The sequence below is a fragment of the Bubalus kerabau genome, chromosome 16 (assembly GCF_029407905.1).
Source record: "Bubalus kerabau isolate K-KA32 ecotype Philippines breed swamp buffalo chromosome 16, PCC_UOA_SB_1v2, whole genome shotgun sequence".
NCBI lineage: Eukaryota > Metazoa > Chordata > Mammalia > Artiodactyla > Bovidae > Bubalus > Bubalus kerabau.
In genome coordinates, this window is record NC_073639.1 from 14,032,673 (window position 1) to 14,055,990 (window position 23,318).

At 41.3% G+C, this 23,318-nt stretch overlaps 1 protein-coding gene across 12 annotated transcripts in view; it reads left to right on the plus strand.

Annotated features, from left to right (window-relative positions):
* Positions 1 to 23,318, plus strand: part of NR3C2 (nuclear receptor subfamily 3 group C member 2) — a 440,307-nt gene that overhangs the window by 350,716 nt on the left and 66,273 nt on the right. The window contains exon 7 of one of the 12 annotated variants that reach the window (XM_055550835.1): positions 10,828 to 10,972. The exons of the other annotated variants lie outside the window; for them this stretch is intronic. Within the exon in view, the coding sequence (XP_055406810.1) occupies positions 10,828 to 10,906 (79 nt within the window). The 3' untranslated portion in view covers positions 10,907 to 10,972. Of the gene's footprint in view, positions 1 to 10,827; positions 10,973 to 23,318 lie in introns of those variants that run through there. 12 annotated transcript variants of the gene reach the window in all.

Below are 23,318 nucleotides of genomic sequence, written 5' to 3' on the forward strand. Positions count from 1 at the left end.
TCAGTAGTTGTGGCGTATGGGCTTTAGTTCCTCCATGGCATGTGGAATCTTCCTGGACCAGGAATCGAACCCCTATCGCCCGCATTGGCAGGTGGACTCCTATCCACTGTAGGGAAGTCCCACCAATATTTTCCAAGAGTTAAAAAGCTATCAGGACTTTCCTGGTGGCCCAGTGGTTAAGACTCCCCATGTTTCTTTGCAGTAGGTATGGGTTTGATCCTTTATTGGGGAACTAAGATCACACATGCCATGCAGCAAGGCCAAAAAATTTTAAAAATTAAAAAAAGCAAATAGAAAAGGCTATCATTTGAGAACTTAAAAATTACTTTTTATAAAATTATAATGCACATGTCTGAGTATGTGTAAGAAATTGTCCCAAAGAAAGACAATCCAATTGGCTCCCAAAACTTGATTGGTACAAAGCCACAATTAATAGAAAGGCGTCTCTTTTGCTGTCTGCTCCAGTTGGGAAGACTGTCTAATTTCTAGGAAATGTGAGCATACAAAGTGCCAGTTTTTGAGCACGTTCATAGAATGATTCTTTTGTTAACAGTATACAGCTGCTCAATGTGTTTTCATGACAATCATAATTACCCTTCTTTGCAATCGTAAGAGAAGCCAAAATGTTATTCTGTAGTGAAACATTTTTAGTTTTATGATGCATTTTAAAAAGATTGAAAGAACTGTAATAGACTTTTCTTTGGCCATGAATTCCTCCCTATGTTAAGTTTAACATTTTAATATTGTTTGCATTCTACATTAGCACATTCCGTTTATGTTTATATCTAGCCATGCTTCTTTGTAATTGTTGGGTCAAGAAATACTTAAAATAAAAAGGAACATGTGAATGATGATGGTAACCACAGCCATATTCTAACAGATGGCTGTCTCTAGAGATATGAAAATAGGGGAGGAAGCAGATGAGAATTAGATTGGTGAGGTAAGAGAGAGAAGGGACATGAAAGATTCACAGTGGATACATAGTGCCTAAATACCTAAATTGTACTGGTGGTAGTTTTCCTGAGAAAATCACTTCACCCGAATATAGTGGACCAGAGAGGCAGTTTTAGTTCAAGATAAATTAGTATCAGTTGTTGGTTCCTGGGGTGACCTTTCTTTTGGCAATCAGAACAAATCATTCTATGAGTACATAAATTTTTACCAAAAGCATGAGGTGCACATTTTAAATTGTTTGTTTTCCTCAATAATCATCTGATATTATTAAATAGGAAGCTTGTTTTTCAATGTGGTCTATAAACCGAACGGAAAACATTTTGGGGTTCCCCGAGGGTCCACTGGTTAGGCCACTGTGCTTCCACTGCTGGGAGCCCGGGTTTGATCCCTGGCTGGGGAACTGAGATCCTGTAAGCTGCTCAGTGGGACCAAGGAAAAAAAAAAGCATATTAAGGAGGGTCTTTGCTTTAAGAGGACATGTGGGTAAATTAGAATCTCTTAGTTCCATCCAGATGTTTCCTTTAGGTTTTAACAGAAGATTCACATAATCCATTTAATCTTATTCAGCGACTCTTTTGATTCTTTATTGTAAAATGTGTTTAATATAAAATGTTCCTCTTTAACCATTCATGGTGCAACACTAGCATTCATTACATTGACTTCATTGTGCTCCCATCACCACCCATCTCCAGTACTTTTTTCATCATCCCAAACAGAAACTCTAGACCCATTGAGCAATAACTCAGCATCCTCCTTTCCTCCAAAGCCCTGATAACTTGCCTATTCTAGATATTTCGTATAAATGGAACCATGTAATATGTGTCCCTTTTTTTGGGGTCTGGTTTATTTCACTTAGCATAAAGTTTTCAAGGTTCATCTTTACTGTGGCAGGTATCAGAATTTCATTTCACGGCTGGATAATACTCCATTGTATGTGTGTAGACTTTATCTCATTATTTGCAGCTTCTGTATTTGTGCATTGGACTTCTGGCACGTTTATCTGTAAACCCAAAGTCAATATTTGCCGCACAGAGAGGCAGTAAGCTTGAGGTGCCTGGCATGTGCATTTCAGCTGAGACTTTGCCTTCTTGTTTCAGTTCTCATACGGTAAACAAGTATCTTTTACGTGGTCTATTTGGTACCAGTTTTTGCATTGTTGTGCTTTTTTCTGATGATTTCACTGTTTAAAATGACCCATGAACAGAATGCTGTAGCACTTTCTGGTGTTCCTAAGTGCAAGAAGGCTGTGATGTGTGTGATGTATTTTTTAGGGAAAAAAGACAGATGTTCGATAAGCTTCTATCAGGCATGAGTAACGGTACTGTTGGCTGTGAGCTCAGTATTAATGAATCAACAATATATGTTAGTAGGGTATCTTTTAAACAGAAATACACACAAAGCAAGATTAGGTGTAGATCAGTTGGTGAAAATGTTATGAGCGATAGCTCCCAGGAACCTCACCCTGTATGTCCCCTTGAAGGAGACAGCTCAGTATTAGCTATTTTTGTGTCTACTGTAACTTTATAGAACATAATTACCATATTTGTTTCTTTTGTTTTTACCAAATAGAATTGACCACATTTTATCCATTCACTGGACACTGATAAAATTAACGTCATTGAAGGTTTTTTAGAAGTAGACAAGAAACCGAAAACAAAAGAAAAGGTCATATAAGCTCTATGCATTTATTTGTTCTAGAAAATATTAATAGAAATAAAATGGAAATAACCAAAAAATTCCATTCTAATATTATAAGTTATTAAATAATATGACATTGTATAATTACTAGAATTAACATTTTGTTCCCTGTTCTTAAAACCTCTGACCTCAACTGCAGCCTAGACTTACTACGTTTTCTCTCAAGTAGAAAGAGCAGGGCAGGAAAAAAAAAAAACTTTGCATTTTTCAAAGCAGTGAGGAAAACCTACTCCCAGGAAACATTTGGAAATGGCATAAAGCCTTTTGGTCAAATCCCATCAACAAATAGAGTTGTTGTGGTAACTCAATCACAAGGTGCTCTCACAGACCCTATATATTTTAGGGAAATTAATAAGTTGCAGAGTATGGGGTACAGCTGAAGTTTATATATACGTACTTCATCCTGCATTTGTTGAGGAAATATTTACTAACACTCATCAATCTTCTAAACAGTGATTTTCGAATTGTGAAATATATGAATATACCCTGTCTCATGGAATATATAGTCTAGTGGAAGAGACAGACATTATCAAAAAATTCTAAGATCATAATTGTGATAAGTACTGAAAGAAGAGTACTTTGAGAGCAGTTAAGGAGAGGTATTGGTCTAGACAGGAAGGATTCTGCGGGATTGATGAAGCTAGTGTCATCCAGGGGCAGGAAGTACAGGAGGAGGAAAGTTGATTTAGGCTGAGGGGCCAGCACTGAATGCAAGGCAGCATCACAGTGGACCTGGATACAATGCAGAGATGCCCAACGGCAGAATCAGCTTGAGTTGTGGGCGGTTGGATTCTGAAAGAAATCGGAGAGGAGGAGGAGGAAGTAGGTGTGTAAGATGACTTTCAGGCCTCGGCCATAAGTACCGGGGAAGACATGGCACCACTCACTGGGTTAAAGAGCTGGATTAGAGGACCAGGGTTTGGGAGGGAAGAGCATGAGGCCAGTTTTAAATGTGTTAAGATTGAATTGCCTTTGACTCATAGTCTAAGAGGAGATACCAAACGGGCAGTTAACTGTACAGATCAGAAGCCTAAAGAGAGGTCCTGCTGGAGAGAGAAATTTTCAAATACATTTTAGAGGTGGGGGTTAAAAGAAGAAAGATAGGAGAGTGTTATCTCACAGATTGCAGTGAAAGAGAGAACTTTGGAAAAGGAGCTGTGGTGACCAGTGTTAAATGCTATCACAGTCCCAGTAAAATGGGGGCTGGGAGGCTTGAACATGCTTCTCCCAGGCCTGCCAACAGCTTACATATTCATGTCTTCTGAACATGCCCCCGTGTTCCCCCCAGTCAGTGCCCATACCTCATACCTTTCACCAAAGAGGAGACAAGGTGCCTTTTTGTGCCAGGGAGTAATGCATGCCATTCAGCGGAGGGTAGAATGCACTGATGGGGCCCACCCTTGCTCGCCCACGCACCCTCAACTGTCTGGGACCCCTTCTCACCCTGGCAGCTCTTTGTAGGTGTCCGTATCCCTCCCCTGTTTGATAGCACCTTCCTCCTTGAAATCACAGACTCTGTCTTAATCATTTGTTAATTTCCAGCCCTTGGCATTGTGTCCAAGGCATAGCAGGTTCTCCATAAATATTTGTGGAATATATGAAGTATTGAGCAAATGCAGCAAACAATCTATTCATCAAGAGAGATTTCTAATTATCATTGCTATTTATGAGGTTGAAGTTTATGACCAAGAACTATGATGCAGAAATGATTTGTTTTCACCAAAAGAGGTGTAGCTATATTTAAAATGGAGAAGAAAACTTGAATAGTTGATTGTGTGTTTGCCTTCAACTGTGAAATGATTCTGAGAGTTCCCAAAGATCTTATCCTTCAGCTGTTATTGGAGCTAAAGGAAAGAAGCGAAGTAGGGAATAATAAGGAGAACATTATTTTTAAGTTTTTATTAAACTTTGGGGTGAAGATATGCGTTAATACTTTAAATTAGAATACTAGAATTTTTATTATAAACTCAAAACTTTCAAATATGTATTAAATGATTCATTATTCAATTTTGCCTTGAAACAGCTTATCAAATATGGCTTCAGATCACTGCAAGTATTCAAATTTCTTATCAATTTCAATACACATATTAAAACTCCCATTTAAGCCTGTAATGAAATTTCTTCAAATTTTTTTAATTTCTGAAATGAAAGTTCAGTGTTTTGTTCTCTTTTAAGTCTAGCCAATAACACAGATGGGTCATGGTAGAGAGTTCTGACAAAATGTGGTCCACTGGAGAAGGGAATGGCAAACCACTTTAGTATTTTTGCCTTGAGAACCCCATAAATAGTATGAAAAGGCAAAAAGATAGGACACTGAAAGATGAACTCCCCAGGTCAGTAGGTGCCCAGTATGCTTGGGCTGTAGAGATCAGTAGAGAAATAACTCCAGAAAGAATGAAGAGACATAGCCAAAGCAAAAACAACACCCAGTTGTGGATGTGACTGGTAATGGAAGCAAGGTCTGATGCTATAAAGAGCAATATTGCATAAGAACCTGGAATGTTAGGTCCATGGATCAGGGCAAATTGGAAGTGGTCAAACAGGAGATGGCAAGAGTGAACATCGACACTCTAGGAATCAGTAAACTAAAATGGACTGCAATGGGTGAATTTAACTCAGATGACCATTATATCTACTATTGTGAGCAAGAATCCCTTAGAAGAAATGGAGTAGCCATCATAGTCAACAAAAGAGTCCAAAATGTAATACTTGGATGCAATCTCAAAAATGACAGAATGATCTCTGTTCGTTTCCAAGGCAAACCATTCAATATCACAACAATCCAAGTCTATGCCCCGATCAGTAATGCTGAAGAAACTGAAGTTGAACGGGTCTATGAAGACCTACAAGACCTTTTAGAACTAACACCCAAAAAAGATGTCCTTTTCATTATAGGAGACTGGAATGCAAAAGTAGAAAGTCAAGAAACAGCTGGAGTAACAGGCAAATTTGGCCTTGGAGTACAGAATGAAGCAGGGCAAAGGCTAACAGAGTTTTGCCAAGAGAATGCATTGGTCATAGCAAACACCCTCTTCCAACAACACAAGAGAAGACTTTACACATGGACATCACCAGATGGTCAACACCAAAATCAGATTGATTATATTCTTTGCAGCCAAAGATGGAGAAGCTCTATACAGTCAGCAAAAACAAGACCAGGAGCTGACTGTGGCTCAGATCATGAACTCCTTATTGCCAAATTCAGACTGAAGTTGAAGAAAGTAGGGAAAACCACTAGACCATTCAGGTATGACCTAAATCAAATCCCTTATGACTATACAGTGGAAGTGAGAAATAGATTTAAGGGCCTAGATCTGATAGATAGAGTGCTGATGAACTATGGATGGAGGTTCATGACATTGTACAGGAGACAGGAATCAAGACCATCCCCAAGAAAAAGAAATGCAAAAAGCAAAATGGCTGTCTGAGGAGGTCTTACAAACAGCTGTGAAAAGCAAAGGAGAAAAGGAAAGATATAGCCATTTGAATGCAGAGTTCCAAAGAATAGCAAGGAGAGATAAGAAAGCCTTCCTTAGTGATCAATGCAAAGTAATAGAGGAAAACAATAGAATAGGAAAGACTAGAGATCTCTTCAAGAAAATTAGAGATACCAAGGGAACATTTCATGCAAAGATGGGCTCAATAAAGGACAGAAATGGTATGGACTAACAGAAGCAGAAGATATTAAGAAGGGGTGGGAAGAATACACAGAAGAACTGTACAAAAAAGATCTTCACGACCCAGATGATCACGATGGTGTGATCACTTACCTAGAGCCAGACATCATGGAATGTGAAGTCAAGTGGGCCTTAGGAAGCATCACTACAAACAAAGCTCGTGGAGGTGATGGAATTCCATTTGAGCTATTTCAAATTCTAAAAGATGATGCTGTTAAAGTCCTGCACTCCATATGCCAGCAAATTTGGAAAACTCACCAGTGGCCACAGGACTGGAAAAGGTCAGTTTTCATTCCAATCCCAAAGAAAGGCAATGCCAAAGAATGTTCAAACTACCACACAATTGCACTCATCTCACATACTAGTAAAGTAATGCTTAAAATTCTCCAAGCCAGGCTTCAGCAATACGTGAACCGTGAACTTCCAGATGTTCAAGCTGATTTTAGAAAAGTCAGAAGAACCAGAGATCAGATTGCCAACATCTGCTGGATCATTGAAAAAGCAAAAGAGTTCCAGAAAAATATCTACTTCTGCTTTATTGACTATGCCAAAGCCTTTGACTGTGTGGATCACAATCAACTGTGGAAAATTCTGAAAGAGATAGGCATACCAGACCACCTGACCTGCCTCCTGAGAAATCTGTATTCAGGTCAGGAAGCAACAGTTAGAATTGGCCATGAAACAACAGACTGGTTCCAAACAGAAAAAGGAGTACATCAAGGCTGTATATTGTCACTCTGCTTATTTAACTTCATGAGAAACGCTGGGCTGGGTGAAGCACAAGCTGGAATCAAGATTGCCAGGAGAAATATCAGTAACCTCAGATATGCAGATGACCTCACCCTTATGGCAGAAAGTGAAGAACTAAAGAGCCTTTTGATGAAAGTGCAAGAGGAGAGTGAAAAAGTTGGCTTAAACTCAACATTCAGAAAACTATGATCATGGCATCTGGTCCCATCACTTCATGGCAAATGGATGGGGAAACAGTTGAAACAGTGGCAGACTTTACTTTTTGGGGCTTCAGAATCACTGCAGATGGTGATTGCAGCCATGAAATTAAAAGATGCTTACTCCTTGGAAGGAAGGTTATGACCAACCTAGACAGCATATTAAAAAGCAGAGACATTACCTTGCCAACAAAAGTCTGTCTAGTTAAGGCTGTGGTTTTTCTAGTAGTCATGTATGGATGTGAGAGTTGGACTATAAAGAACACTGAGCACTGAAGAATTGATGCTTTTGAACTGTGGTGTTGGAGAAGACTTGAGAGTCCCTTGGACTGCAAGGAGATCCATCCAGTCCATCCTAAAGATCAGTCCTGGGTGTTCATTGGAAGGACTGATGTTGAAGCTGAAACTCCAATACTTTGGCCACCTGATGTGAAGAACTGATTCATTGGAAAAGACCCTGATGCTGGGAGGGATTGATGGCAGGTGGAGAAGGGGACGACAGAGGAGTTGGTTGGATGGCATCACAGACTCAATGGACATGAGTTTGGGTAAACTCCAGAAGTTGATGATAGGGAGGCCTGGCGTGCTTTAGTCCATGGTGTTGCAGAGTCGGACACGACTGAGCAACTGAACTGAATATTTTATAATTAAAAGTATATATGTATTTATTAATTTTATTGAGGTATGGTTGATTTACGGTGTTATGTTAATTTCTGCTCTACTGCAGTGACTTAGTTATACAACTATATTGATATATTTTTTTCATATTGTTTCCCATTGTATTTATCATAGGATATTGAATATGATTCCTGTGCTATACAGTAGGAGGTTGTATCTCCCTCCTATATATACTAGTTTGCATCCACTAGTCCCAAACTCCCAATCCATCCCTTCTCGCTCACTCTCCCCCTTGGCAATCACAAGTCCGTTCACTGTGTCTAATCAATACTTTAGATTTCACATATATATATATATATATATATATATATATATATATCGTATAGTACTTGTCTTTTTCTGTCCAAGTTAGTTCACTTAGTATGATAATTTCTAGGCCATCCGTGTTGCTACAGATGGAATTGTTTCAGTCTTTTTAATGGTTGAGTAATAGAGAACAAAAAGTGTTATTTAAAAAGCATGTTTGTATCGTTTCAAGTCAGAGCCCAATTTCTTTTTAAATGTATTTTGGTTGATTTTTCACTGACTTTGTAGCTCTGAACCTTTGATTGTTTGGGTTCAGAGACTGTTGGTAAGAGAGAGTTTAAGCCTCCTTGCCCCTTTCTGAGTCTCTCAGATAAGAGCTGAGTGTGACTACACGGGGGACCTTGTTTGACCAGCTTGTGAGCTCAGCCCACCCTGCCCTCTTGGCTCAGAGCTGCTCGTCTGACGGCAGTGCCAGTGGAGAAGTGCAGGAGGCAGTTATCAGCCGCTTCAGACCATGGAGGTCTGCCTGCCCTTGGTTTGTCCCCACTGAGGGCCGCCATAGTCCAGCTGACTTCAGTGAGGGGCTCTCCCCAGGCTGCTCTGCCCAATGAACCATCCCTTCAAGATCCCTCTGCACCTAAAGTCCTAAAGGTCCAGGAGGCTTGCCTGAGAGGGGCTGCATCTTCCAGGCCGGTCCAGGTTGTTTAGGCTGGAATCTGTGCCCCCATGGGGGCCGGAGGGTTGGAGTGAGACTGAGACATGCCCCACCCTTGCTTCCCGAGGGGCTAATCAATATTCCTGAGCCACAGGAGGTAACTTCAGTGCCTAGGCTTTGATCCAGCCAGGCTGGGGCAGGTGACTGAGAGGGGCAAGGTGTGGGGTGTGCCTGGCTCACACCCCCAGCACTGGCTCCCTCTGCTTCCCTCTCTGCCCAGCCTCTCCTCCCCTCCCCTATTCCCTTACTCCTGCTTTCAGGTCTGATTTCTTCCCTCCTTCTGTTACACTGAACTATTGTGGTAGTTTCTAGCTTCTGACCACCTCCGTTTCCCCCTCTCCTCCCCACTTTCTCATCTCTTCCCTCCTCACCTCCCCACCTCTTCCTGCTTCCTCGTCTTTCCTTCCTTCCTCTCTTTGTCTGTCTGTCTGTCTCTCTCTCTCTCACACACACACACACACACACACACACACTCCTACCCCTTTTTTCTTGCACTTAAAAATCAGCAGTCTTCTGAGATTTCCACTGTTTCATTTTTCACTTCTGGGGCAATATAGGGGAATAAACTGTATAAGAGAAAAGTCCTCCTTCTGTCTCCATTAGCCCCTCCCATGCCCCAGGCCCTGGACCAGAAGCTGGAGGGCCAAGGCCCTCGGTAGAGCGATCTGAGCGCTTGGCTTGCCAAGCAGGACTCGGAGCCTGCACTTAGATAGAACAAAAGCTGCTCATCTCATCACATGTCTCACCTCCACGTGCCCTTCTGCCCTCCTCACCCAGGCCCAGCCTCTGTAGATGGTTGAGTGCGAGACTCCTGAACGAAGAAAAACAATTTCACAAATAGTAAGTGATAATTCCTTGTCTGCAAGGGACAGAAACATTGCAGAATGGAACTAGCTTGCTTTTGCACAAAAGTGGGCATAAAGGTTTGACATAGTTACTCTTCCAAGGAGCAAGAGTCACTTAATTTCATGGCTGCAGTCACCATCTTGCATTTACTTTGGAGCCCAGGAAATTGAAATCTGACACTGTTTCCACATTTTCTCCATCTCTTCGCCATGAAGAAATAGGACTCTTGAAAGTCCTTTGGACTGCAGGGAGATCAAACAAATCAATCCTAAAGGAAATCAACCCTGAATATTCATTGGAAGAACTAATGCTGAAACTCCAATACTTTGGCCACCTGATGCAAAGAGCCGACTCATTGGAAAAGACCCTGATGTTCAGAAAAATTGAGGGCAAGAGAAGGAGGGGGTGACAGAGGATGAGACAGTTGGATGGCATCACTGACTCAACTGACATGAGTTTGAGGAAACTCAGGGAGATATTGAAGGACAGAGAAGCCTGGCGTGCTGCAGTTCATGGAGTTGCAAAGAGTCAGACACAACTTAGTGACATCAAGGCATAAAGGACATCTTGCCATTGGAAGGGGAACAGGCAGAGGGAGCTGCAAGGAAGGTGTAGTGGAGTCTTGTTTGTAAGCAACAAGCAAGAAATAGTTAAGTTAGGGGACTTCTCTGGTGGTCCAGTGGTTACCACTGCAGGGGCCGCAGTCATCCCTGGTCTGGGAACTAAGATCCCACAGGAAGCTTAGTGTGGCAAAAAAAAAAAAAAAAAATGCTGGAGGAGGCATGACATAACTTCTGTTTTTGACATATTTAAATACTGTTCTCCCCCTCCCACATTTGTATAGATTGGTATAATATAGTTAATAAGCTTTATTTAATAATTGAACTTTATACCCACCAAATAAAAGAGACTCATTTAAAAAAATGCTCAGTTATATATGAGGGCAGGGGAAATGTAGGGAAAGTTCCAAAACAGAAGGGACTGTATTCTTTTTTAAAAAACAATATTTCTTCTTTATTTCTCTTCTTTTTTAAAAAGTATTTCTTCCCCTTTATCAACCAAGCAGGGTGATGAGAGGTACAGTTGCAATCAAAAGTTACTTTCAGATATTTCAGCGGAGGAAGCGAAGGAAGGAAGGTTCTTGATGGAATGGATAAGCTGCTCACATCAAGAAAAGTTCATCATGGGGAATTACAAGCAATATCCTGTCATGAATAACAGTATGAAACCACAATGGAAAAGAATATGAAAAAGAACAGAAAGATGTGTATGACTGAATCACTTCTGTATAGCAGAAAGGAACACAACATTATAAATCAACTCTGCTTCAATAAAAAAGAAAAGTTCCTATGGAACTGGAGGAATAAACCAGCCTGATTTCAGGCTCTACTACAAAGCCACAGTCATCAAGACAGTATGGTACTGGCACAAAGACAGAAATATAGATCAATGAATGGGACAAAATAGAAAGCCCAGAGATAAACCCACGCACCTATGGACACCTTATCTTTGACAAAGGAGGCAAGAATATACAATGGAGAAAAGACAATCTCTTTAACAAGTGGTGCTGGGAAATCTGGTCAACCCCTTGTAAAAGAATGAAACTAGAACACTTTCTAACACCATACACAAAAATAAACTCAAAATGGATTAAAGATCTCAACGTAAGACCAGAAACTATAAAACTCCTAGAGGAGAACATAGGCAAAACACTCTCTGACATACATCACAGCAGGATCCTCTATGACCCACCTCCCAGAATATTGGAAATAAAAGCAAAAATAAATGGGATCTAATTAAACTTAAAAGCTTCTGCACAACAAAGGAAACTGTTAGCAAGGTGAAAAGGCAGCCTTCAGAATGGGAGAAAATAATAGCAAATGAAGCAACTGACAAACAACTAATCTCAAAAATATACAAGCAACTCCTACAGCTCAACTCCAGAAAAATAAATGACCCAATCAAAAAATGGGCCAAAGAACTAAATAGACATTTCTCCAAAGAAGACATACAGATGGCTAACAAACACATGAAAAGATGCTCAATATCACTCATTATCAGAGAAATGCAAATCAAAACCACTATGAGGTACCATTTCACGCCAGTCAGAATGGCTGTGATCCAAAAGTCTACAAGCAATAAATGCTGGAGAGGGTGTGGAGAAAAGGGAACCCTCTTACACTGTTGGTGGGAATGCAAACTAGTACAGCCACTAGGGAGAACAGTGTGGAGATTCCTTAAAAAATAGAACTAGAAATAGAACTGCCATAAGACGAGCAATCCCACTGCTGGGCATACACACCGAGGAAACCAGAATTGAAAGAGACTCATGTACCCCAGTGTTCGTCGCAGCACTGTTTATAATAGCCAGGACATCCATGTCCATCAGGAGATGAATGGATAAGAAAGCTGTGGTACATATACACAATGGAGTATTACTCAGCCATTAAAAAGAATTCATTTGAATCATTTCTAATGAGGTGGATGAAACTGGAGCCTATTATACAGAGTGAAGTAAGCCAGAAAGAAAAACACCAATACAGTATACTAACACATATATATGGAATTTAGAAAGATGGTAACGACAACCCTGTATGCGAGACAGCAAAAGAGACAGACACAGGTGTATAGAACAGTCTTTTGGACTCTGTGGGAGAGGGAGAGGGTGGGATGATTTGGGAGAATGGCATTGAAACATGTATAATATCATATGTGAAACGAATCGCCAGTCCAGGTTTGATACAGGATACAGGAAGCTCGGGGCTGGTAAACTGGGATGACCCAGAGGGATGGTACGGGGAGGGAGATGGGTGGGGGATTCAGGATGGGGAACACGTGTACACCTGTGGCGGATTCATGTTGATGTATGGCAAAACCAATACAATATTGTAAAGTAATTAGCCTTTAATTAAAATAAATAAATTTAAATTTAAAAAAAAGTTCCTGAGAGGAATGTGCAAGGGCCAGGGACCCCCTCACCTGAGAAGGATGAGTACATTGAGGTTAACAGCCTATGTTTTACTTTGTAAAGTTTTTGTTGGGATATAGTTGCTTTGCAGTGTTCTTTCAGTTTGTGCTGTATAGCCCAGGGAATCAGCTACACGTGTACACACATTCCCTCCTTTTTGAATTTCCTTTAGAAAAAACACCACATTTTCTTTCCCTCCCGTTCAGGTCACCATAGAGCACTGAGTAGAGGTCCCTGAGCTATACAGCAGGTTCTCGTTAGTTACTTGTTTTATATATGGTATCAATAATGCATATATGCCAATCCCAGTCTCCTAATTCATTCCACTCCCCCTTTCTTCCTTGGTATCCATACATATTTTTTCTCTACACCTGTTTCTATTTCTACTTTGTAAATAAGGTCGTCTACCAATTTTTTCAGGTTCCACATAAATGCGTTCCATATTAATACGATACTTGTTTTTCTCTTTCTGACTTACTTCAGTCCATACGACCGTCTCCAGGTCCATCCATGTCTCTACAAAAATGACCCAACTTTGTTCCTTTGTATGGCTAAGTAATATTTCATTGTATAAATATACCACACCTTCTTTATCCATTCCTCAACTAGAACTGAAGGTAGGCATTCTGATTCACTTCTTGTCCCATCTTGTCTTTCCTTCTCCCTGCCTCTCATTTTGGACCACTCTGAGGAGGAGAAGTGATACTCACTCAGTGCATTCATTCCACAAGCACTTCGTGAGCAACTTGAATACACCGAGCATTGTTCTAGACACTGGGAATTCAACAGTGGGCAAAACATGGGGCTCCCTTACTAGTGCCAGGTGGGTGGAACTGTGGAGAAAATGAAGGCGATGTCAGGCAGAAATCCCACCTGCCATATCCCCAGGGAATATGGCTTAGCTAACATACCATCATCCTCATGGAAGACCATGAAAAAGTGGTTCTGAAAATAGGGGTGATTTGAAGGAATTCTCTCAGAGGATTTGCTAGTACCTTTGGTTAGCCCCATCGATGACCTTTGGGTGCTTTGAAAGATCCAAGGTCATTCCTGACTCAGGCCCTCTGTGCCGGCTGTCCCCTCTGTGAAGGACGGTGGTGGTTTCTTACCTTGTCTTAGCTCAAAGTATTCCTCTTCAGACAGATTTTCCCTTAACCCCAGATTTGGGTAGACACCCACCCTGCCTAACCCCTCCCGTCACGTCCCACGTTTATTTTCTCCAGAGTGGGTCCCCTGACCCCATGAGGCAGGCTCAGGGAGGGAGGAGTCTGACCTGTGTCGTTCACCATGGCCAGCACCTTGGATGCTGTCTGGCATTAGTAAGTGCTTGATGAGCTAATTAATTTTATTTTTTTCTGTGGTTTTTTATTTTTTATTGGAATGTAATTGATGTATAATATATCAGTATCAGGTGTACAGCAAAGTGAATCAGTTATACATATACATATATCCATTCTTTTTTAAAAATTCTTCTCCCATATAGGTCATTACTGAGTATTGAATTCAGTTCCCTGTACTATACAGTATGTCCTTAGTAGCTATGGTTACTGGAGTAGGGGAAGGAGAGAGGATAAATTGGGAGGTTGGGATTGACATATACACACTGCACTATATGAAATCACAGGAATTAGTTTTTAAATACTATTTGCAGCATTATTTCCCCACGGAAACTCTGTAGCGGCCAAATGACCCTTCCTTCCACATCCCTTCATCCTGTCTTGCCACTGCTGTGCCTTTGGTTCTGTTTTCCTTGCCCCTCTGCCCCAAGCCCAAGCCAGAGGGTGCTTCCTTGGATCACTTCTCTTACCATCAAACTCAAGAGTGACTTTTCCCAAAAACCTCTTTTCTTCTATCAGTTTTTTCTATATCAGTCCTTTGGTGCTTCCTTTGTCTTACATACACACACTTTTACTCCAAGTATACTGTAAACTCCTAGAGTACAGGAATTGTTTTTAAATTTTTTCTTCAACGTCTAGCAAAATGCTTTCTATATAATTGACACACAGTGGTGATTTTTAGGTTCGTAATGAATCTTATTTCCAATACAAGGGTCAGAAGCAAGAATCCTGATGTGGGTTGACCCTACAGGGCTTTAAGGGCTTAGCGTGTGAATTTCATGAAAAGGCTCTTTCAGGATTGACTTCAAGAACGTACATGCTGTAATTTATTATTTCTTGCCTAATGTTTCTTGTAGTGTACTTGAGAAATTTCCTAAGTAGTTAATGAAGCTGAGTAATTGTCAGTATAGTATGAAATTAAAGTAAAACAAATAGACTGCAAATGAAATGAACTGTTTAAGCTATTTTTAACTATATTGAAATCACAGAGTAGTGATGATGCAAGAAATATGTCCCAGCTTTCCTGTGGCTAACTAGAGGGAGCTATTTTTCATTTTGAATAAAAGTCAGAACCACTTTAAGATCATATGTTATGTTTAAAAGGCTTAGTGTGGCTAATATTAGCATGTTGTCCTTTATTCCAGTTAATGTGCTCAAGGACTGTGGTCTCTTTGGCTAAAAATACTCTCCTTTTCCACACAAAATAATAGCACTGGAATTAATTTCTTTATTGAAAAAATAAAAGAGAAAAGTTAGTTTTGATGCAGTGATTCTATTGCAAGATGGGGCAGATGACAAGGAATGGATTAATTAATTAACACAATTAAAGAGGGCTCCTGGCTTCCTCCCTTGACACAGGTCATAAGATACAAAGATGGTACTTTGATGGTGCACCTTTCATTGAAGGAAAACAATCTTGTCTTGATATATAAAGTATTTTCTGAACTTGTGTCTCTAGACACTTTTAAAACCCAAGCCAAGCCATGTGATTAGCTATTTTTATTGTGTCACACTGAGAGATGATCTTGGTTTTAGATCCCTCACTTTCACCCATAAAGTCATGAACTAATTTAATAGAGTTGTTTATAGAGGGCTCTGGAGAAGTTATTTAATTTGTCTTAAGTTTTGAGATTGATACTTTTCTGAAACAAACAAGTGGAGAAGGAAGAAAAGTCAAAAAACCCCGTATGTGGAGACCCTCTGCCTCCTTATTTAAAGCTCAGCCGTGTATCTGGGTCACATGTACCTGCGCTGCAGCAAGAACGTCGTCTCAGACAACATACACGGTTACAGGTGTCACAGGCTTCGTCCAACTGGGCCCATCTCGGTCCGTCCACCTTGGAAAAGATGCTGTCTATTCCATAGTCAGTGTGCTGAGCAGTTATAAACTCTTAATTCCCTTCCTGCTACAGGCATGGTATCCCTCTCTGTCTTGGCACCTCAGGTTGCTATTTAAAAAAAAAAAAAAAAGGTGTGGTGGTTTACACAGCAGGCATTTATTTCTCACAGTTCTGGAGGCTGGAAGTCCAAGATCAGGATGTCTGCGTGGTCAGGCCTGGTAAAGACCTTCTTCCTAGCCTTCTTATTGCCCTCATATAGTGCAGAGAGGAGGCTCTTGGGTCTCCACTGCCCCCATCCTGGGGGCTCTACCCACATGACCTCACCCAACCTTAATTACCTCCCCTGAACCCCACCTACCGATACCATCACATCCAGGATTAGAGCATCATCAACATATGAAGGGGGAGGACACAAACATTCAGTCCATAACACTACCCATTTACAAGGACACTAGAGTGCAAAAGTTATTAATAATCAAGTAGTTTAGAAGGTGGAGAAGGCAATGGTACCCCACTCCAGTACTCTTGCCTGAAAAATCCCGTGGATGGAGGAGCCTGGTAGGCTGCAGTCCCTGGGGTCGCTAAGTGTCGGACATGACTGAGCGACTTCACTTTCACGCATTAGAGAAGGAAATGGCAACCCACTCCAGTGTTCTTGCCTGGAGAATCCCAGGGATGGGGGAACCTGGTGGGCTGCTGTCTCTGGGGTCGCACAGAGTTGGACACGACTGTAGTGACTTAGCAGTTTAGAAGGTGAATTTGAAGGATGATAAGCTGATGCCGAGAGCTGGTTAAAGGCTTTATGCTATAATGTACACCATCTCCCACACGTTATCCTATTTCATCTTTACAGCCATGACATGGGAATTTATTACCCTTTTTTCAAAGATGAGACAGAGGCTCAATGTTTCAAGCCCAGATGTCTCTCAGTCCAAATCTCAGAATTTTTCAGCTACATCAAGGCTTATATCTTGACCATGGAACTTGATTTCTCAGGCAAGACTTTTGGCGTTAATATTGGTTTTGTTAGATGGTTTCAGAGACTGTGTATATTTGGAAACTTGACTGACCAAACATGTATCATCTTTCATAAGAGTTTCTCTCTAAAATAGATGAGACCATGCCAAAGGTATAAAAACACAAATGGGAAATAAAATATTCTTAGAAAAACTGGAACTGTGATTTGGAGTGTGACTCAGTCCTCCAAATCTGTCTCCTTGCTCTCTGACATCGCCACAGTATTCAGGAGCTCCATTGTTGACAACCTGGAGCTCAGTCCCTGACTTTGCTGAGTCCTGCCGTGTTGTCAGGTGAGAGATTCACTTCACGAGACCCTCTTCTCCCATCGACAGAAGGAGGGGATTGGATCAGATCAGTGGCTCACACACTTTTTGTTCTCAGGACCCCCTTTACGCTCTTAAAATCATCAAGGACCCCAAAGACCTTTTGTTTATGTAAGTTATAGCTGTTGGTGTTCACCTGTATCAGAAATTAAAATAAATGTTTTTAAAATGTTGATTCATTCACTTTAAAATAACATTGACATATTACATAAATAACAGCATAAACATCCAGCGATACATATTTTATGAAAGATAACTTTTTCCTAAAACCAAAGAAATTAGAGTGACACTCTTTTGCCTTTTTGCAAATTCCTTCAATCTGACTTAAAGGAAGATAGTTCACCCTCTTACCTGTTGTGATAGGTTGTTTGGCCAAAGTGTAGGAAAAATATTTGGCTCCACCCAGATGTGTAGTCAGAACAGGAACACACAGGGAAGGAACTTCACAGACTCCTGGGAAAGGTCCTGGGGGTACTCCTGGGTCCTCAGACCTCACTTTGAGAACCCATGCTGGAGAAGACTCTTGAAAGTCCCTTGGATAGCAAGGAGATCAAACCAGTCAATCATAAAGGAAATCAACCCTGAATATTCCTTGGAAGAACTGAACCTCCAGTACTTTGGCTACATGATGTGAGGAGCCAACTCATTCCCAACCTTGGCTGGGAAAGATTGAGGACAGAAGTAGAAGGGGGCAACAGAGGATGAGATGGTTGGATGGCATCATCAACTCAATGGATGTGAGTTTGAGCAGACTCTGGGAGATAGTGAAGGACCAGAGAGCCTGGCGTGCTGCAGTCCATGGGGTCGCAAAGAGTCACACATGACTGAGTGAAAAAACAAAAGTCTAGGTGATGTTTAAAACCCAGCCCAGACTCTGATTTTCCTTGTCTTTCAGGACCCTTCATTCAAAGTCTGCCTCCTCCAGAGAACCCAGGGCACTAACACCTGTGAAATACGAGCTGTAACTCTCTTTGCTCCTAGGTGATGAACACAAAACCCCAATGAATCATTTGTTTGTCAGTAAAGAGAGATTCCGTGGCCCTTCATTTTGATTTAGGGGAAGTTCAGAAGTTCACAGAATTTCTGAGTGAAAGAGGTTAGAAAATGTTAGCTATGGTCCTTGGCTGTCTTGACTGGCAGCTTTCTACAAGCAGATTAAAAAAGAAGAGAACTGTGAGGCTCCCCGTTGAATAAGCGTTGCGCGGCTTTCACTCCGCGTCTGTGTGTGTATGTCCTGGTGTTGACATTGTGCTGCCGGTGTGCTGGCCTGGGGTGGGATGCTGACCCCACCCCGTCCTGAATGATGCAGGTGTTCACAGTGTCCTGAACAAAACCTGCCTGGTGACAGATGTTCAGAATCGGTAATAAGAAAGGACGCATGGCTCATCTCCACTAAATTAATCAAGTTGAACATGTTTTGTTTTTTAATTTCGGCAGAATAAAAAAAGAATGACATAATGCCATTTACAGCAACATGGATGGACCTAGTGATGATCATATTATGTAACTCAGGGAAAGACAAAGATCATATGATATCGCGCATATGTGGAATCTATAAAAAATGCTACAAATGAACTTATTTACAAAATAGCAAGAGACTCACAGACATAGAAAAGAAACTGATGAAGACAAGAAATGGGTAAAGGTGGTAGAAGAGGGATAAATTAAAAATTAGGGAGTAACAGATACATGCTATTAACACAGTATTTGTGTGTGTGCACGTGTGCTCAGTCTGTCGTGTCTGACTCTTTGTGACCCCATGGACTGCAGCCCACCAGGCTCCTATGACCATGGGATTTCCCAGTCAAGAATAGTAGAGTGGGTTGCCATTTCCTCCTCCTGGGAATATTTCCCACCCAGGGATCAAACTTGTGTCTCCTTTATCTCTTGCGTTGGCAGGCAGATTCTTTACCACTGAGCCACCTGGGAAACCCATGCCACGATATATGTATAATAGATCATTTATAAAGACCTACTGTATGGCACAGGGAACTCTACTCAGTATTCTGTAATAACCTATATGGGAAAAGAATCTGGGAAAGATATATGTATACATATAACTGAATCACATTACTGTATGCCAGAAACTAAACATTGTAATTCCACTATACTTCGATAAAAAGTTAATTTAAAAATAAATAAATTTAGGCAAATGGATTTATTGGCTTTTAGAATGAGTCGAACAAGAAACTGCCATTCCCCCAGAATTATGGCATTATGGAAAATGTTTTCTAGGTCCCTGTTTGGTTAATGAGTTGAAGAGGGTCTGTAATAACGATCACTGGAGGTTTCAGTTCAGTCACTCAGTCGTGTCCGACTCTTTGTGACCCCATGAATCGCAGCACGCCAGGCCTCCCTGTCCATCACCAACTCCCGGAGTTCACTCAGACTCACGGCCATAGAGTCAGTGATGCCATCCAGCCATCTCATCCTCTGTCGTCCCCTTCTCCTCCTGCCCCCAATCCCTCCCAGCATCAGAGTCTTTTCCAGTGAGTCAACTCTTCGCGTGAGGTGGCCAAAGTACTGGAGTTTCAGCTTCAGAATCAGTCCTTCCAAAGAACACCCAGGACTGATCTCCTTTAGAATGGACTGGTTGATCTCCTTGCAGTCCAAGGGACTCTGAAGAGTCTTCTCCAACACCACAGTTCAAAAGCATCAATTCTTCGGTGCTCAGCTTTCTTCATAGTTCAACTCTTGAATCTGTACATGACCACTGGAAAAACCATAGCCTTGACTAGATGGACCTTTGTTGGCAAAGTAATGTCTCTGCTTTTGAAAATGCTATCTAGGTTGGCACTGGAGGTTTAGCTGCTTTCTTTTTTCCAAAGCAAGACTCTGAAGGTAGAAGAAGGACTCAGTGATCCAGTGGCTCCCCACCTCCTACACGTGCATCCCCATCCTAGCACACACATTGCTAAGGCCACCTCTGCAATGGTGAGCTGCTCAACTATTGCCTTGGAAGCACAGCTGCACACCTAGGCTTCATCAGAGTGAAAGACCTTCTTTATAACCCAAGACTGGTTCTGGTTCTAGAAGACTGTGGCTTTTGCCTCAGGAAGAAAATAACTCCAGAAGTTGCAGTTTAATACATAACTTTTATCAAACTAGGAAGAAAATGATTTGCTGTCACCCTTTACTCAAGTAATAGTCCAGTGACATTCTAAATTCATCAATTCACGTTGTTTACCTTCTTGAAATTCAATAGTTCGCAAGCAAGTCAGGAAATGCTGGTCATTTATTGAAATGAAGCAGTGTCTTTAAGTATGTACCTGAAATGCCCCCGTTTGAGGCACTAGCTCATTGTAGGTTTTCTGCCTTCTGTTGAACCACCTGTCATCTTCATACTGTTGCATTTCCAGAACTTTACTATTAAAATCTACAGCCTACAAAGTGAAAGTGAAAAGTGAAATCACTCAGTCGTGTCCAACTCTTTGTGACAGCCTACAAAAATGAGGCTTAATAATTAAAAAAAAAATTTCAGAAGTAAATATTTTTCTTCTGTATCCATTCTGCATGCAGAGCAATTCTTGTGATAACTCTTAACATGGTTAACCCTGATGAAGTCTCATAAGGTTCAAAGCACACTGTTGGGTGTTTTAACCTGAATGTAACAGTCGAATGCAGGCTCTGAGACCCAACTGCTTGGATCCGAGTCCTAGAATACAATTTTCAGTGAGGGTTGCCTTTCTCGTTTATACTTAGAATTTTATGTGGTCAAGAACTAGAGCCTGCTCCTTTGTTAAAGACACATACACTTCGTTACCAAAATCCAGAATCTAAACATTTGTGGGACTTCCCTGTCAGCCCAGTGATTGAGACTCTGCCCTTCCACTGCAGGGGACATGTTTGATCCTTGGTCAGGGAACTGACATCCCACATGTGCCATGGTGCAGAAAAAAAAAATCAAAATATTTGATTTCACTAGGTCGTAAAGTGTCCGGGAAATAATCAGGCCACTTTCTGCCCCTGGTAGAGTGGCTGCTGTCAGGAGGAACACACGGCCTGCAGTATTCACCTGTTTGCCTGTGCCAAGTTCAGTTGCACACTCAGTCGTGTCCAACTCTGTGACCCTATGGACTGCAGCATGCCAGGCTTCCCTGTCCACCACCAACTCCTGGAGCTTGCTCAAACTCATGTCCGTCGAGTCGATGATGCCATCCAACCATCTCATCCTCTGTCTTCCCCTTGTCCTCCTGCCTTCAATCTTTCCCAGCATCAGGGTCTTCTCCAATGAGTCAGTTAATCAATCAGGTGGCCAAAGTATTGGAACTTCAGTATCAGTCCTTCCAATGAATATTCAGGACTGATTTCCTTTAGGATTGGCAGGTTTGATCTCCTTACAGTCCAAGGGACTTTCAAGAGTCTTCTCTAGCATCCAGTTCAAAAGCATCAATTTTCAGCACTCAGCTTTCTTTATAGTACAACTCTCACATCCATACTCAACTACTGGAAAAAACATAGCTATCACTGGATGGACCTTTGTCAGCAAAGTAATGTCTCTGCTTTTTAATATGCTGTCTAGGTTGGTCATAGCTTTTCTTCCACGGAGCAGGCATCTTTTAATTTCATGGCTGCAATCACCATCTGCAGTGATTTTGAAGCCCCCAAAAATAAAGTCTTTCATTGTTTGCCCATCTATTTCCCATGAAGTGATGGGACCAGATGCCATGATCTTGGTTTTTTGAATGTTCAGTTTTACAACAGCTTTTTCACTCTTCTCTTTCACTTTCATCAAGAGGCTCTTTAGTTGTTTGCTTTCTGCCATAAGGGTGGCACCATCTGCGTATCTGAGATAATTGGTATTTCTCCTGGAAATCTTGATTCCAGCTTGTGCTTCATCCAGCCCAACATTTCACATGATGTATTCTGCATATGCAAAGTTAAATAAACAAGGTGACAATATACAGCCTTGATGTACTCCTTTCCCAATTTGAAACCAGTCTGTTCCGTATCTGATTCTGACTGTTGCTTCCTGACCTGCATACAGGTTTCTCAAGAGGCAGGTAAGGTAGTCTGATATTCCCATCTCTTTAAAATTTTCCACAGTTTATTCTGATCCACATAGTCAAAGGCTTTAGTGTAGTCAGTAAAGCAGAAGTAGATGTTTTTCTGGAATTCTGTTGCTTTTTCAGCTATTCAGTAGATGTTGGCAAGTTGATCTTGGTTCCTCTACCTTTTCTAAATCCAGCTTGAACATCTGGAAGTTCACAGTTCACAGACTGTTGAAGCCTGGCTTGGAGAAATTTGAGCATTTACTAGCATGTGAGATGAGTGCAATTGTGTGGTAGTTTCAATATTCTTTTGTGTTGCCTTTCTTTGGGATTGGAATGAAAACTGACCTTTTCCAGTCCTGGGGCCACTGCTGAGTTTTCCAAATTTGCTGGCATATTGAGTGCAGCACTTTGACAGCATCATCTTTTAGGACTTGAAATAGCTCAACTGGAATTCCATCACCTCCACTAGCTTTGTTTGTAGTGATGCTTCCTAAGGCCCACTTGACTTTGCATTCCAGGATCTCTGGCTCCTGGTGAGTGGTCACACCATTGTGGTTATCTGGGTCATGAAGATCTTTTTGTATAGTTCCGTGTATTCTTGCCACCTCTTCTTAATATCTTCTGCTTCTGTTAGGTCCCTACCATTTCTGACCTTTATTGAGCCCATCTTTGCATGAAATGTTCCCTTGGTATCTCTAATTTTCTTGAGGAGATCTCTAGTCTTTCCTATTCTATTGTTTTCCTCTGTTTCTTTGCATTGATCACTGAGGAAGGCATGTGGTCTCTCCTTGCTATTCTTTGGAACTCTGCATTCAGATGGGTATATCTTTCCTTTTATCCTTTGCCTTTAACTTCTGTTCTTTTCTCAGCTATTTTTAAGGCCTCTTCAGACAATCATTTTGGCTTTTTGCATTTCTTTTCTTCAAAATGGTCTTGATCACTGCCTCCTGTACAATGTCACAAACCTCCATCCATAGTTCTTCAGACACTCTATCAGATTTAATCCTTTGAATCTACTTGTCACTTCCACTGTATAATTGTAAGGGATTTGATTTACGTCATACCTGAATGGTC